The sequence below is a fragment of the Nestor notabilis genome, unplaced genomic scaffold, assembly GCF_000696875.1.
Source record: "Nestor notabilis isolate BGI_N333 unplaced genomic scaffold, ASM69687v1 scaffold10800, whole genome shotgun sequence".
Lineage (NCBI taxonomy): Eukaryota > Metazoa > Chordata > Aves > Psittaciformes > Psittacidae > Nestor > Nestor notabilis.
In genome coordinates, this window is record NW_009910672.1 from 10536 (window position 1) to 26780 (window position 16245).

At 37.2% G+C, this 16245-nt stretch overlaps 1 protein-coding gene across 1 annotated transcript; it reads right to left on the reverse strand.

Moving 5' to 3' along the window:
* Window positions 1-2006: 2006 nt before the first annotated feature.
* On the reverse strand, window positions 2007-16170 carry VPS36 (vacuolar protein sorting 36 homolog (S. cerevisiae); the record flags this gene model as incomplete). Its single annotated transcript, XM_010011161.1, has 12 exons — window positions 2007-2305; window positions 2389-2465; window positions 5021-5105; window positions 5560-5624; window positions 6183-6248; window positions 7197-7331; window positions 7744-7821; window positions 7928-7960; window positions 11182-11268; window positions 12576-12665; window positions 14127-14241; window positions 16100-16170. Coding segments are annotated over 12 exons (996 nt in total), but the record flags the coding sequence as incomplete, so codon positions are not given.
* Window positions 16171-16245: the final 75 nt, after the last annotated feature.

Here is a 16245-nt window from a genome sequence, read left to right on the forward strand (position 1 = left end):
TTAGGTATAAAACGAGACAGCAAAAATATGACGTGCTGTAAAAACCTGCCCCATGGAACCAAAAGATTTTGATGTGTAAAGATTTTAAAGTTCCCCAAAATATTTAGGAAGAAAAAACCCAACAGAACAGTCTATTTAAGAATACTTTTAATTTTTATTATTTTCTAGTAGTCATTTTCTCGCATGTATGTTTAAATTCTAAACCAGCTATATGATTTACCTCATAGATTTCTTCCCTGTAGAAAAAAAAAAAACAAAGCCAAGGACAAATCTTGGGAAAGAAAAGCTGGAGAAAGTACCATCATCCTAAATAGGCTGTATTGGTATTGCTTAATTAAGGTAATGAAATGCTCAGGGTTGGAGCAACAGAGGCTGGGAGTTTCCACTTGGCATTTCCTTTCTGGTTTTGTTCTTTCTGCAGAAGACATGCCCCCTTGTGGGGAGAGGTTCAGGCCCATAAACCACTGGTCTCCCTTGACAGGTTTGGGTATCAGGCAAAAGAAACAGTTGTCACAAACCAGCTTTTTGGTTCTCGATTTCTCACTTTTCAGTCCCTCCTTAGATGTGTGATACCTGGGGTACCTGTGTGATACCTGGGGTACCTCACGTAGGTCTCTTCTGAGGGTTGTGGGGAGGATGGAGAAAAGCAGCAAGCCATAAGGCTCTTGAGGAGATGATACTAGATGACTAATACAGTAAGAATAGTGTGGAACCGGTCCCTTCAATTGTGTCAAACACCTTAGTTTTAGCACCTCCATAAAACAGAGGAAAACTGCCCTAGAGAAAGCACTGCATAAACATTTGCTCGTGACAAGGGTAGGAGGACACAGTTCCCTGGATCTAAAGGAGCATCCTATAACCCAGAGTCATCATCACTGCAGACTGAACTCCTCATTGGCAGGCTCTTAACCCTTGTCTAAGCTATGGTAACACTGAAGAGGTTCTGAAGAGATCTGTAGACTCTTAAAAGCCTTTTTCCTCCCTTTTTTGTAGTAGCAATTTGGCTATTGCAACCACAATGCCGTTATCTACATGTGTCCCTGCCCACACCCTGAATTAATTTTGTTATTTATTAAAGCTGGTCAATTCAAAATGCCAAAAATGTAAGTGACGTGGATCATGAACATCCACTTACTGTTACTACCATGACAACAGATCTTCAAGTAATGTAACAACTCCACTGGAGTTATGAAAACTGAGACTATCAAATTGCATTCAGTGTGAACACAGGGTGAGGAATACCAAACAATATGATACCTCATGACTATTAAACACAGGGTAATAGTCTTCTTCCTCCCTTCAATACTGAAAGTATGTTAGTTTTCACATATAAGTGAGCCAACTGTCTCTCCAAAACAGATACAGGCTGATGAAACAAACAAAGGATCTTTCAATACAAGTAGAAAATAAAACCCAAGCACATTAAAGCATGGAGTCTGGTAGAGTGATAGGAGGCTATTCAGCTCCGCTACGTAGAGAGAGGACAGAGAAAGGGCACCAAAGTGCACCATAATGAGCCAGGAAGGAAGATGGCAAGGGAAGAGAAGGGAGGAAGTCTGTGCTAACAATGCTTTTATCTGAGCTATTAGCATAAGACATGACAAAACAAACACCGTGTTTTCTAGATTCACATAACATACGTTAATCTGTCGAGCAGCAGGTTCTTTCTGTCTCAAAGTACAAGAACCCCAAGGTCCTCTTTTAGAAAACTGTTCATCACTTCAGGGAGAAGGGGTTATTCTACACCGGTTTTGTTCCTTATACATCAGTACACACCAAAGTCACTTTCCTTATCACTATGGATACATCTGTCTGATTTGTTGCTCGAGACATAAACAAACTAGAGTATGCAGTAACTGTCTTTTGGGTGCCGACCCTCATGGCAGACTACAGGGATATTCTTCTCACTTGTGTGAAATCTTCATCTGATTTCCCTTAATGAGAAACCGCAGAACACATCAAACAAAACTTGAAACATGAGCTAGCCAGCTCGAGACAATTCACATGCTTCTGACTGAGCGATTCCTATTTCCTTTCAGTTCCACGTAAGAGGACTCAGCACTTGAAATACCTGAGAACTGCAAAGCATTGCAATGTTCATCACTGCTGCAGCTGACTAGCAAAATAACAAATGTAAAGTCAGTTGTTGGAAGGGTTCTGCCCTCTGCTCACTTGCTCAACCGTTACGTAACAAATCATACACAAGCTGCATTAGCTTTGTGTCAGAAATAAATTGGGGTAGAATCTCAAGCCTTCCACTGAATCATCTCTGCAAAGATGGCCCATCTTTTCAGCAAGCAGGAGCCTAGGGAAAGCAAAAGAAGACGGGCTGTATTACTTGAGGACAACATAGTAGTGAAGGTATTAAACACAGCAATTATTACCTACCTTTCTTTGGCTAAGAGAACAGACATCCCCACCAGCTTAGCAAACTCATCGGCTGTGAGAGAACCCTTTTCAGATACCTGTTAAAAAACAAATACACAAATAAACAAACTGGCGTTAAAAGAATAGTCAAGTTCTCTCAGCTCCTGAATCAGGTCTAGCCTTGTGAAGTGATAAGCTGGCAGCAAATCCCTTGTGGAGATGAGTGGTTTGTTTGTATTTTTAAAAAGTACAAATAATTATGAGTATTTCCCCTTACAAATACCTCTTCTTGTGTCCTGGGAAAATTGCCAAGTACAAAAAAGGAATGTAGAAGAGTTAAATCTGTAAAAAAATAAATCACAAAAAAACCAAATCATTTTTTAAGATACCTTGGGACAAAATGAATGGAAAAACCAGAATAGCTCAGACAGCAGTGTACTGTCACAACCAGTATTTACACAGCCCAGCTTTACTGAGTGACTTTGCAAACATTGAAGCCTAAATGAGAAATGAAAGACCTATCCAGGGCAGGTCATTGATTTAGAAATTCAAGTCATCCCAGATGAAGTGCAGAATTTGAGTTTAATGGGATTTAAAATATTCCCACTGCCTATAGAAAAATGCCCCAACCTCAGTGCTCCACCTGATATTACAGCACACTTCGGGAACAGTAAGAGCCACCATCACATTCAGTTGACACAAAAGATAACTGTTGTTTCAGTCTTGGGACTCAAACCTTGGCCCCATTGTCTCAACCAGGATAGTTATTGCATGCTAAAATCACAGAATGGTTCAGGGATGGGGCATCCACAGCTTCTCTGGGCAACCCGTTCCAGTGCTTCACCACCCTCACAGTAAAGAACTTCTTCCTAATAGCTAATCTATTTCAACCTTTTTTTCCAGTTTAAAGCCACAACGGTTGGACAGGTGGATGCTTAAAATATTAGGTATGAAGTCTAGTCTTATTGCTACTGCATTGAATTTCAGAGATATGTATGTTCTCTTACCCTACAAATCAATAATTCTTCCATTTCTCCATTGCTTCAGATTCAAGCAGACTTATAAATCCAGATGAAGTTGCTATTTCCTGCTTCCCATCTAACCTGGTGGGGAGGGGTCTATTCAGCATCATTCTCAGCTGTAGTCTTTTTACAGAAACTCAGATTAAATTAGTCCTAACTTGAGATACTATGAAGCTAAGTGATCACATCTGGGTAATGGAAGTCAGCTATACAATTTAATATGCATATGGGTGATTACTTACCTTTCCTTCCTATACCACTACTCTTGTCAAGGGTGACTTTCGGTTCCTTTGACCTCCTGGCTTCACCAGCTGCTCAAAACCTCTCTCCTGTCTGAAAGCCTGTGACTTCCTTTCACTTCTTTTCAGAAGTTTCATGTTACTGTACATGATGCATTAAGTACAGGGTACTTTTGGCCACAAGTCTGATCTTATCTTCCCTTTCTTTTATGGGCTAGCCCTCCTCACTCAAAGTCTCTCCCTTACATTTTCCTATGGAGTCAAAGTTTCATATTATGAAAATAAAAGAAAAAAGGCACATGAGTAATAAATTCACCATCTGTTGCTTTTTGCTGTTGACCTCATTTGTTATCAAGAGAAGGTTTTTCCTTTCCTTTCAAAGAGACAAGCACTCTTACTGAAGGCAACAAATTAATTAGAAACCAAAAATACCCAGAAAAAACCCAACAAAAATGGACTAAGTGTTTTTCTGTAAATACAAGAAAATAAACTGAAAGGATTGATGTATATTGAATGATTTCAATTTTGATAATTTAGGATGCAATTTTTTAGATAGCTATATACATTTATCTCAATCTTTTTGATGAGCGAAAACTATATGGTAACAATCATACAAAACATACTTAAGAGTCTACCTCATATATCAAGTGAAAAGGTGTCTGCGATAGCTCTATTTTATCTTGACTGCCTAAGTTAAAGTCCTTTTTGACTCTGATGTTTAAGTTTGGATACACCGAATCAGCCTTTGCTCAACTTTATGAAAAACAAAAAATTACACCCCACTGAAAAAGACACAGGAAAATAAATCAAATAATGGGATAGCAGGACTTTAAAGAGTTCAGAGGTAGCAAGATCACAAAGGTTCATCATAGCAAGCAATTTACACTATTTTTTCCTTAAGCTTAATGATATACGTGCTACTCTCTATCTGAGTGCTCTTCACAGCAGCAAACTCAGTACAAGATGTTACACATACAATGTGCTCTTTTATGAAATAAACCCAATCTAAACAAGATTTAAGAGCTACTTTCACTGCCTACAAGCACATTGTGTACAGTCTGAAGTCCACTTCTGTTAAATTAAGTGCTTAATACATGCCATGAATTTTATCCTACAGCACAAAAGATTTAGAGGAAGGCTCAAGATTCAGGAAGTTTGAAAAGAGATGGAAAAATGATTTATCCCTTGAGGAGAAAGCAATGACTTAAGATTATTGCCTGCACAGCACTTTGAAGATGAAAAGTGCTATTTAAGTATTACTGTTAGATTTGGAAGTGGAATATTTTGTATTTCAAAACCTCAAAAGGAAATCCTGTACCTCAAGTTTTATACCTAATGTGTTTAAATTTCCCCAGCACGGTTAGAACACTGAAGGAAATGAAGGACACTTACTGTCTCTAAAGCAGAAGCTACCATTTCCTCTTCGTTATGAGACTGGAGTTCAATCACCATCACACCACTGTCAAATATCCGAAGCCTAAAATCCAAGAGAGAGTCAAAATAACTAAAACCCTGCTCACATTACCTATGGTTGTATTTCTAACGCATCCACACCTATAACCACATTACAAAAGACAACCACAAAAAAACCCTTCTGTAAAATGAGCTTAACATTAAAAGGATCTCTAAAACCTGCAGAGACTGAAACGAGCAGGGCATATGCCTGGGCTTAGTTAAATACTTGTCCCAGTCTGAAAAAACTATACTGGACGTGAAAAGAATATTGCCTGCCTAGCAAAGGAAGCCACAGCTAAAAACTCCTATTTTCACATAGAGGGGATGTTGGTGCATACAGCAGCATCTTGTAAGCAAAACATAACTTTGTTTAGAAGACAAAAAAAATCTACTGCAGGTAAACTACTAACTCATCGAAATACCATGGCCTGCCTTCAGACTGCCATGTTTTGTAAGTACACTTGTAAAGCTCTTACCTGAGTGGTAATTTCAGTGACTCCAGCACCTTACAAGCATTTACTAAATCTTCTGGTGACAGCAACTATTAAAATAGTAAAACATATTTATTCACAGCTTGTGTTTCAAGTATACAGCATAACAGCAAAACAAACACTTTTAGTAACTACAGCTATAAACCAGACCAGGCTACACAATACTGTTAGTTTTCTTTCTTTGTATTGTGCAGTCTATTTTCTTGGCTTTTGTGCTCCTGTTTCCTTACTATGTGTTCTATAATAATCCTTCTTGCCCTGTTTACAGAAAGAATTGATGTATTTTGTAAAAACCCCAAACATTCACCATTCTTTAGTACTCTCTGTCCTTTCAGTTTTCTTTCACAATAAAGATGGATTTTCCCTTTTATATGGTATTATAAAAAGCAGCATGTATTATAACAATTTGCAGAGGATACATAAACATTACATGGAAGTAGGAGAAAGGAAAAAGGTAAAACCCCCCTAATTTTAATAAAGGACTGATCATTCCATGCTGTTAGACAGGAATTGTGAGCAATTGGTAGGGAACATTTTGAACCTTTTTCTTTAATTACCTTATCACTGAAGTGTATTTTATGAAGTACTTAATAAACCCAGTTTCTCACCTCTAATCCTCGTGCACGATTCACCAGACAGTACACTTCCGTAAGTGACATGATCCCTCCTCGCTCCTGTGTTAAGCACAAGACTGGTAAGAGAAATAGCATTAATCTAGTAACCATGGTATCTCAACTTGCACTTGACTGACTGAACAGGTAAAACAGAGGAGCTCATTGATGGGCCTTAATGAAAAAACCTACCCAGGCAATACCATGTATTTCTGCTGTGTCAGGTAAGTTGTTTATGATACATATTTCTCTAATAATTTTAAAATGCAAACCACTGATACTATATCCAAAGAGCGTGAATTACTTTGATTTTAAAGCAGAGAATAAATCTCAGGAACAAGGAATTTCAATATATTAAATCTATCAATCAATTTACTGTTTTTTCCTTTTTAGACACACTCAGTTTTCTGTTCTCATCACAGTGGGTGGGATAGCACACAGCTTTCACAAGAATACTGTAGTATCTATGCTTTTTAGCAGACATAGCCCTATAAGTTGCAACATGAAATCTAAATTTTTGGTGGGACTCGTGAATTCTGTAATAGTGTCAGATCAATTAAAATATGAGATATTACTAAGATGGGGTAATCTACGTAATAACTCTGTGCTACATTTGCAAAATACGTCATTTTTAAGGAGTTTAAAGACTGATTACTTGTATTTTCCAAGTCAGTGTTGTTTCACTCTTCCTTTAAAAAGGTAATATTCTGCAGCAAGGGATGAAATCAGGGCTGTTCAAATACAAAATGGCCTGCCAGTATGCTTTTCTGAATATCACTGATGTTTTGCAAATTAGAACTTAAGATGCCATTACTCCACAGAAAAATTTTTACTTATATCTAGACTTCCTTATTCTGAAAGAGGATGTACATTCCTTTCGTAAACACTGAGTATGAGGCTGTGCTGCTAAATCCGAGGCTTTAAAAAGAGGCACAGTACTACAGCTGAAACACATTTCTATCAAAATTTAAGAACACACGGAAAATGCTGGTGCAAAATTAGGTACTTTACCTCCAACGGTGTCTGCAGTATTCCAGCCAGTTGCTTTGCCAGTTGCATGTGGTACTGTGTACCAGATCCGTATGTTTCCCTAGTAACTGGATTAGCTATACCCATACTCAGTAGATAGGACTTGAACCTGATAGTCTAAACAAATAAATGAATGAGTTTAAAAGTACATTAGCTAGTGAATGATTCTGGTTTTTAAAAGTCTTTAACTGTATTACTATAAGACAGTTTTAATGAATAAATCCATTCATTTTACTAGCAATAAAGTCAATTACTAGCAAAGAGAAGGCAAGACTTAATACAATTTCTTCTTGACCAGCAGAGGTCAAAAATACAAAAATTTACACAAAGGCAATAAAATCTTTACTTTTAAAAGGGGTCAAAAGACAAGCTAACACTAAACAAGTAAATCCCTTTTACTTTATGCAGAATTAGATCACAAAAAAGCCCAATCACGAAGTGTTCCTTACTAACTTTACATGTATCAAATGGATAGTTTTTGCTTTGCATAGGAACACTTCTGTTGACTTTAAAAACAAACTTAATTTACCTCATCCTCAGTGATATCACCTTGTTTTTCTTTAATCTTATTAGCTATTGACTTGGATAACTCCACCATTTCCTTAGCCTATCAAGAAAGACACATGGATAAGTCAACTTTCAGCTTGACAGAGAAAAGCATGCTTAAAACTGAGAAAATGAGCGTAAGTCTAGTTGGGTGACACATGCCATACCTTCTCCATCAGTTTGCTGAGATCCTCAAAAGCCTGAAATGAAAAGCAGACACTGCAGATCAGTCTAATTACAGCATTAAGCTTCCTGGATACAGCAATCTGCCTTTGTCTACCTCTCCAAGCTATTCGTACATATTATATATATATATATATATATAATGGGTTGATATGTCTGTTTTATATCAGGTCTTAAGATCAAAATTATACAATCCATAATAAAGAATGCAGAGAAGAAGCAGTCACACACTTTTCTAGTATGTAAACACTAGTTCAATATGAAGGCCATATGATAGGAAGGTAAACCAATATACCGAGGCCCAGAAAAGACTAAACTGTTCAAGTTTACTATGCTCTCCTAAAGCTGGGGGAAGGTTTCTTGATGGTGGTGGTAGGTTTTCTTCCAACAGTTAACTCTCACTCAAGGAGATCTATTGTTTCTGGCCAGCAGCAAGCCAGCTACAGGAGTACTCCTCCTGACAAGACAATTTTCCTTTAATCAGTAGACACTACCAAGTTAGTAAGATACAGTAATTTCAAATGAGCACGGAAGAGGGTATATGCTTTAATATGTATGTATGCTTAACTGAAGAGACAAAACCTCTGAAAATGTGTGGCAACATCTCTTCGTTTAAGTGTCACATGCTTAGGAACAGCAGTGCTACCATGATAAACAAAAAACAGTTAAAAAATTAATGAAATAAGGTCCACGAGACAAATTATCAGATTTAAATAAATTAAGATAAAAACTAGATGAAAAACACCCTCTGAAAACTCTAGTTGTTGGATTTAAAACCAAAATGCCTGCTAGAGCAAGAGAAAATTATTTGTACAAAACAACTTTTTTCTAGTCTAAGAAAACTTTTGTTTCCACAAAAAAATATGGAATGAACTCAACATCCACCATAGGACCACAGTCTATTAGGCTTAATAAAGTGCTATGGTCTCAAATGCAACAATTCTACAACTCACAAGGGGCATTTTTAGACTTCAAGAAAACATACTTTTAAAACAAGCTGAAGGTATACTGAAATTCCAAAGTTTTAGTAATGACAACCAACTAGCATTAAAAAAATTCATGTTAAGAAAAAAAGAAGAGTTAGCAGCTATATTAATGCAACTATATTAAAAAGCAACTCCCTCGCAAGCTCAGCAACACACATTTAGCCTCCTCATCCACTTCTCTCAAACACAGGACAATATGTCCAGTGAAACTGGTGTGAGAAAAATTCCTGAACCTCTTCAGCTAAAGTTTGCCTGACAGCAGCACCCAACCCCTCCAGCCATAAGTAAAAAAGGTTGTTCAGTTACAGTACATCAAATGACCAGAGATACATCTTGCCTACAGCTTCCTGACATTGCTTCTACGGGATTCCTAGCTTATTCTAACTGATCCCCTACTGGAAAGACACATTTTAGCAGAGTTTGTGCAGGAAGACCCAATTGTTCCCATCTGCATCCAGGTGCCTTACTTAGTAGCTTACTGGTCTGAGACTCAACATGCGAAGAAGAGAAGGAGATGCTTCTAAGAATGGGTAAGGTTGCTTTTCGTCTGAACCCCCTTCCCAATGATGCCACTGTTTCTCCACTAACTGGAGAAGTCTAGCCTCTTAACACTTGGTGTTAAGCTAAGTGTATGCAAAGCTAGGTACCCAAAATTAAGTGGGACAAGCATAGATCCAAGGCGAGAACAGAAAATATACCACTGTATAACAATAATCTATCACTATCAGAAAAAAAGCTCCTTTCTGGAACATTTTTTCTTACTTCCTAATCTACCAGATTCCATAATGTACAATAGATTTCCCAATAACTAATGTAAAACAAAGCCCTTCTACTGTACTTGTATATGCTATCAACAAAATGTTTTCTAACAAGGCTTTTCCCAGATTATTTCCAATCTCTATAACCTGCATGAAAACATCACTCATCAAAAGAGCCCTTGATTTAGCTAAATAAACAGCATGCTGTGTCTAACTCCTCCTCTGCCTGACTCACCGAGGGCAGGCCTGGAAACAAAGGGGAATGTGCACACACCTAACAGGAACTTCCTCAGATAAACAAAAGGCTAAAGAACTGGATTCTTATCAGCAGTGAACAGCAGATGCAGGAAGCCTTTTCCTGGAAGCCAGGGCACCATTTTTTAAATTAAGTCATTTATAACATTTAAAGCTGGAGGAAGGCAGGATTTTACAAGTCATGGTTTTCCTCCGTTCATACAACACATATAAATGGATTTCTTTTACTCTCTGACAAAGCTACCAAAGGAAAAAATAACCAGACAATACCTTTTGAACTATACACACATGCATGTAACCACAATACCTTTTGAACTACACACAGAACTTCATTCATTATGTTCCTCATAAACAGAAAGGAAAAAGTTTAACGCTACCAGTATCTGAAACAGCACACAGCCTGCAGATGTGCTATAATTTTCTTACGTATCAGACCAGTGAATGCCTTTTTCATTGTGGCACACCGAATCTCATAAAGCTTTGCCATGAAAATTAATCTATCGCATGTAGTTCTGAGTACTTCTGCATCAATCTCTACTACTAAGACAGAAACAGCCTATTTTTAAGGATATTGCTCCCAGGTATAAATGAAGAAGTTAATTGCCTGTTGTCCGTCAGTATCGGTATCTGGAATTCAACTTTCGTGCTGTTTCCAGGGAAAAGGATGGTCTCCATCTAGCCCAGGTATTTCACAAAGACACTTGTAACATCTTGCTGATGCCTGGACTTTACAGTAACTATAAGCTTAAACCTAACATTTAAAATCTAAATATTTACAATATGAAAACCTGACTTCACCGCAGTTATGTGCAGACACTTGGATCAGCGTATTCTTCTTACTAGATATTAAATTTTCAATTGAAACCAAAATTAGCTGTAAAGAAAGAAAGAAAAAACCCCGAACTTGTAATAGTCTCTTTCTGCACACACCTTTGTGTTCTGCTTCCCTGATGAAAAGTCATTGAACTCAGATTTCTAATTCTACCAAAATCGATTTTACCAATACACACCCTTAGTTTCAAAGAACAGCCTTCTTGAAAGGAACTGTTTAAACGAAGTATCTTTACATATAGTGAAAAGCCAGTTAAACAAGGTAAGTAACTGTAAATTATACACTCTTAATCAATTCAGACTTCCCAACAGAAACAACAAATAGTCTCAGCTGCCCCTAAAAGAAAATGTGAATGAATGTAAATGGTTCAGACAGGTGGTTGACCTTGAAACTTCAGTAGTGTTTACCTCGGAAATGTTTTTGTCAGTCTCTTTTCTTTTTTCCTCTAATTTCCTTTCGATCCCCACAATTCCTACAGCCCTTATTCTTCCTGCCTGCGAAAGAAAATAATGAAAGGAATCGAAATAGGAAATGCTAAGTTTTCTCATCCACCTCTCTGTGAAAAACCTTACATTATAAGACAGGAAATGTTTCCCCAAAGAGCTAGTATCATGCATACAATATTTCATGTATTTCTTGAAAGTTTTTTTTTTAAACCAGTGTAAAAAAATAAACAGTAAGTGTAAAGCATGTATTAATTTGCTCTAGTAGACAGATAATAGATTATTATATTGAACCTATTAATATGAAGATGCTTAACAGCCTTATCCAGATTGAACATCACAGCTCATCCCAATCAAAGCCTCCAAGTCCATATGATAACCCATATCAGAGCTGTGGAAATGCTTCTAAACATGACTGCCTCAAGAAATATATCCTGAAGAAACATAGCCACAGAAACATGATGCTAAGTGCAGTCTAATTTACCTTGCTGAGAGGTATCAGGATGGAGGTGATGGTCAACCTTTCATTTGATGCCAAATATGTTTTAGAAAAGCTGGTACCTAAGTTACAGTAGTGGCAGCCCACAAACCTCTGACTGCAAAGATTAGCACTAGTGTTAATGATTTTCTATGGCTTAAGAACAGGAGGCAAGGCTTTCTCACTAAGTGATTCTTGGCACGGGGTACAGGCTTCCCCATGAGTCTGAATGCAACTACGTTTATAGGCACTACATTTACAAATGAGGACATGCCTGATTTGACATCAAACAATCTTTAAATTGTGACTTCATTCATATAGTATTACATGAAACAACATCTACATACTTATCACAATTTATAACCTAAAAGTATGCAGACAGATAAGGAAGGCAGTCTAACATGGCTGAGATTCTCCGTAACTACTGTCCCTTTAGAATACAATGAATTAAATAGGTTCTAGGGAGTTATATAAAAGTTAAATGTTGCATATTTGACTTCCAGCCACAAAAAATAAAAACATAAATCACAAGAAATAAAATCTTTCAGCTTCATTAGATCTCTCATGCTGAATAAAATTGTATGCAAATATATATAATATTGGCATAAGTGTGTGTGTATGTTTGTCACTACATTAAAAAAATTGAGGTCTTTCAAGTCTAAACACACTGGAGAAAGAGAGGGTAAAGTGTTCTGTATCAGGTGAAAACTGTGAAAGAGAATCTAATTTATGCCAGTGAAGAAACAGGCAAAGTAAAGCTGAATTCTCATTTGTGCCTGTGATGTCAGTTAGAGAGGTATGCCAGCTACAGTATATGGGGGCAAAAAGAATTGGAACCAAGAGATTACATACAGATTCTGCTCAGAAGCTCTGCAAATACCTGTGGATCCTTATTAACTTGGATGGTCTGACCAGTAGGCATGCTCTCCCATCTCCTTTGTGTGATTTCTTCTGATAATCGTCTATAGAACTGCAAATATTAAAGAGTGACAAATCAGTTTCATAAACTGTGTGGAGTACCTCTGGATACTTCTAGCATCTTGGTGGTAGACTAAATAAATTTCACTGTAAGACAAAGCATGGTCACACCTACCCATCCACAGTACAACATTCATTACCTGGAAATTCTTAATGCCCAGTCTTCAAGAATACATGCATTAGTGGAGAAGCCATGTAGTTCCCAGCTAAACTTGCCTAAGTACTTCTGGTTTTTTCACATTTTCAAAAATGTTCCAAAACATGCTCAAGTTAAAAATGTCAAGGTTTGCTTATGGGCATGCTTCTAAATGGAAGTTGAACAATACAATTACTATTGATTTGTTAATTCAGCAGTATAAAGAAAGCCCCATAGATCAATTACACTTATCTGTTTACTGCTAATACCAGGATGTGGCATTAGTTAATTAGTTAACAGTAAATGTATTCCACTGACCAAAATCCAGAAAGAAAATCCATTCCATTCTTTTGGTTGCTCATAGTTCATAGGAAAGCATTCCAAATTCATAAAGAAAAGGTCTGGATTGTAATTGATATGCTGGGTAAGCAGTAACCATAGTACGTTTGATTTTCAGACACGAACATTAAGATGAAAATAAACAAGGTTAGAATTAGGCAAAACACCTCAACAATTGTAACAAGGCATAAAACTACACTCATCCTAAGCTGAAAAATGCTCACAAAGAAATGAATGCCAGTCTAATTAAGCACATGCATTTATAAGGCATCTATAACTAATTCCAAGTTGAAAATCTGATTTTGACAGGTACAGCTCTTTTCATCGTTCAAAGTTAAAGTTCTCAGTCTCTTCGAGTGAGGATCTTATACTGTGAAATTTATTTACAGCGTTGCAATTTCTTCACAATTTTTAGGATAAGCCTTCTTTTAAAAATAGATCATGTTTTTTTTTCCCAGACTGCTCATAGCCTTTGAGATTCAGTGTAGGTAAAAATAAAATAAAGATTTCTAAAGCGTAAAATGAAACAAAGCTCTGAGGCAACAAAAAGTGTTCAGCACTAAAATTAGAGAGATGATTAAGAGTAAGTTGCTTGATTCCTGTTCGGTAAAGCATTAACTACAAAGAAACATCTTTTACTCTGTTAAACGTTTAACAGATTTCAGAGATGTCATTCCAGAAAATCCTGTGCTCAATTTAAAAGATTTAAAAAATATTTATAAGATTATATTAAACGTACTAACACAAGAACAAAGCCTAATAATGCTTCTTAACATTTCTGGAACTCTATGTGCGTGATTTAATCATAGTATAGAAGCCTGAAGCTTCATAGTGTTTGTGTTCAAAAAGGATGTATTGAAAAAGCTCCACCTCAAAAGTAAACATGGAAAGATCATGGAAAATTATCACTAATGCAGCAAGCAGAGAAAAGCATGTCCAAAGATCTAATGTGCTGGGCTTGCATGGTACAAAACTTACCTCAATCTGCCCATGTTCTTTGAAAGAAAGTTTGATGTAGGAATATTTGCTGCTTTGGAATGGACCAGGCTCTTTGTTTGAAGAAGCAGGATGAAGATGAACCACTATTTTGGCACTAAAGAAAAAGTTAAAGGAAAGAGAAGCAACAGCTTTCTGTAATACCTAAAAAAAACTTCTATGATCAAAGTCAACTATTCAATCAAAACTTCTACTAGCTTTATCTCAGATAGGTGCTAAAGTACATAAATAATATTTTATGTCTGTGCATCAATATTTAAGTATTTTGACTCAATATTATAGTAGATCTTGCATAAAGACTACTATAACCTCTAAAACAACATCTCACAAATTTAAAATGTACCCACTATCAATTCCTAAAAAATAGACTTAAGAAATTTTTACATTTCAAGCAACAATTTCTGAAAAATCTTCTAGTCAAGATAAAAACTCATATTTGAGTTGGCTTTTGACTTGCAGTAACTACTGCCAAAATACAGTATCTCTGTCACAGGAAAACAAAAGGTCTCAGTATTACATTTAATCTATCGCACTTGTATCCCACTTGCAAACACTGTATGTCAATTTGTCCAAAACCAACATTCAAAGGTAACATGCATGGAAATAACAGTCTAAAATGACACCTACCACCAAAACAAACCTTAAGATAGCATTATTTTAGGAACATAACAGTCTGCTATCACAGCATGACTGCAAGTCCACCATTCCCGTTTCATTTTACTGATACTTCTTCAACGGTCTTTATATACTTGACTTTTCCAGGATTAGTGCATTACCTGATTTCTTCTGGAAACCCTCAGGATATTCCCTCACCCATTCTGTAGGCTGCAAGCAGATGTCAACCACGTACATATTTCTGCATTATTTTTTTTCTCTTTTTCTTGTGAAACTTAGAATCACAGAACTGTTTAGGTTGGAAAAGACCTTTAAGATCATTGCATCAAACTGTTAACCGAGCACTGCCAAGTCCACCACTAAACCATGTCACATCTACAGGCTGCCCAGGGATGGTCACTCAACCACTTCCCTGGGCAGCCTGTTCCAACACTTGACACGCCTTTTGGTGAAGAAATTTTTCCTAATAGCAAATTTAAACCTCCCCGGCACAACTTGAGGCCGTTTCCTCTTGTCCTGTTGTTTCTTAGTTGTGAGAAGAGACTGACACCCACCTCACTACAACCTCCTTTCAGACAGAGAGCAATCAGGTCTCCCCTCAGGCTCCTTCAGTTGCCTCAGCCACTGTTCATCAGACTTGTGCTCCAGACCCTCCGTCAGCTTTGCTGCCCTTCTCTCGATCTGCTCCAGCACCTCAATGTCTTTCTTGTAGTGAGGGGCCCAGAACTGAACACAGGATTCAAGGTGCAGCCTCACCAGTGCCAAGATAATCACTTCCCTGGACCTGCTGGCTATGCTGTTTCTGGTACAGGCCAGGATACTCCTGGCATTCTTGGCCACGTGGGCACACTGCTGGTGTATACACTTCTTTATACACATACCATACTGAATTAGTTACTCAAGTAAGTGGAAACACTTGAGTTCCTTCTAACTATTGATAGCATTTCCACATTCAAAATCAATCATATGGTCATGAAAAGCTGTATAATATGGGAATATGGCAGAGTTTCTATCCCCAACCAGTTCTGTGGCACAAAAGACTAAAATGAGCTTTCAGATTTAGATCCAGAAAAATCACTGTTGTTAGTTGTAACTAAACAAATCTAAGCTAGAGCACATACTTATCTAGCTATTACAGGACAGTTATTTAACAAATCACATCAGACACTGTTTTGTCATGACTCTCTTATATATTTGACCTCAAGTGAGGAAAGGTCCTTGAGCTGCCAGTCTGGAAAGTTAGATTGCAAACGGAATCTACCATGATTAATATATAATCTTGGGCACCTCACATCACATGCATGTGCAAACTATCCACCTGAAAAAGACAATGAACTTACCTTTTTCCTATCCCAGCTGCTTGCTCTTCAATAAAGACAACCTGAGACAGAGGTACAGCAATGCAGCACTCCTGGAATAATCAATGCAAACACAAGTGAAATTAAAGACATATCCTACCTACTTACTACCTAAAACCAAGTGTTCT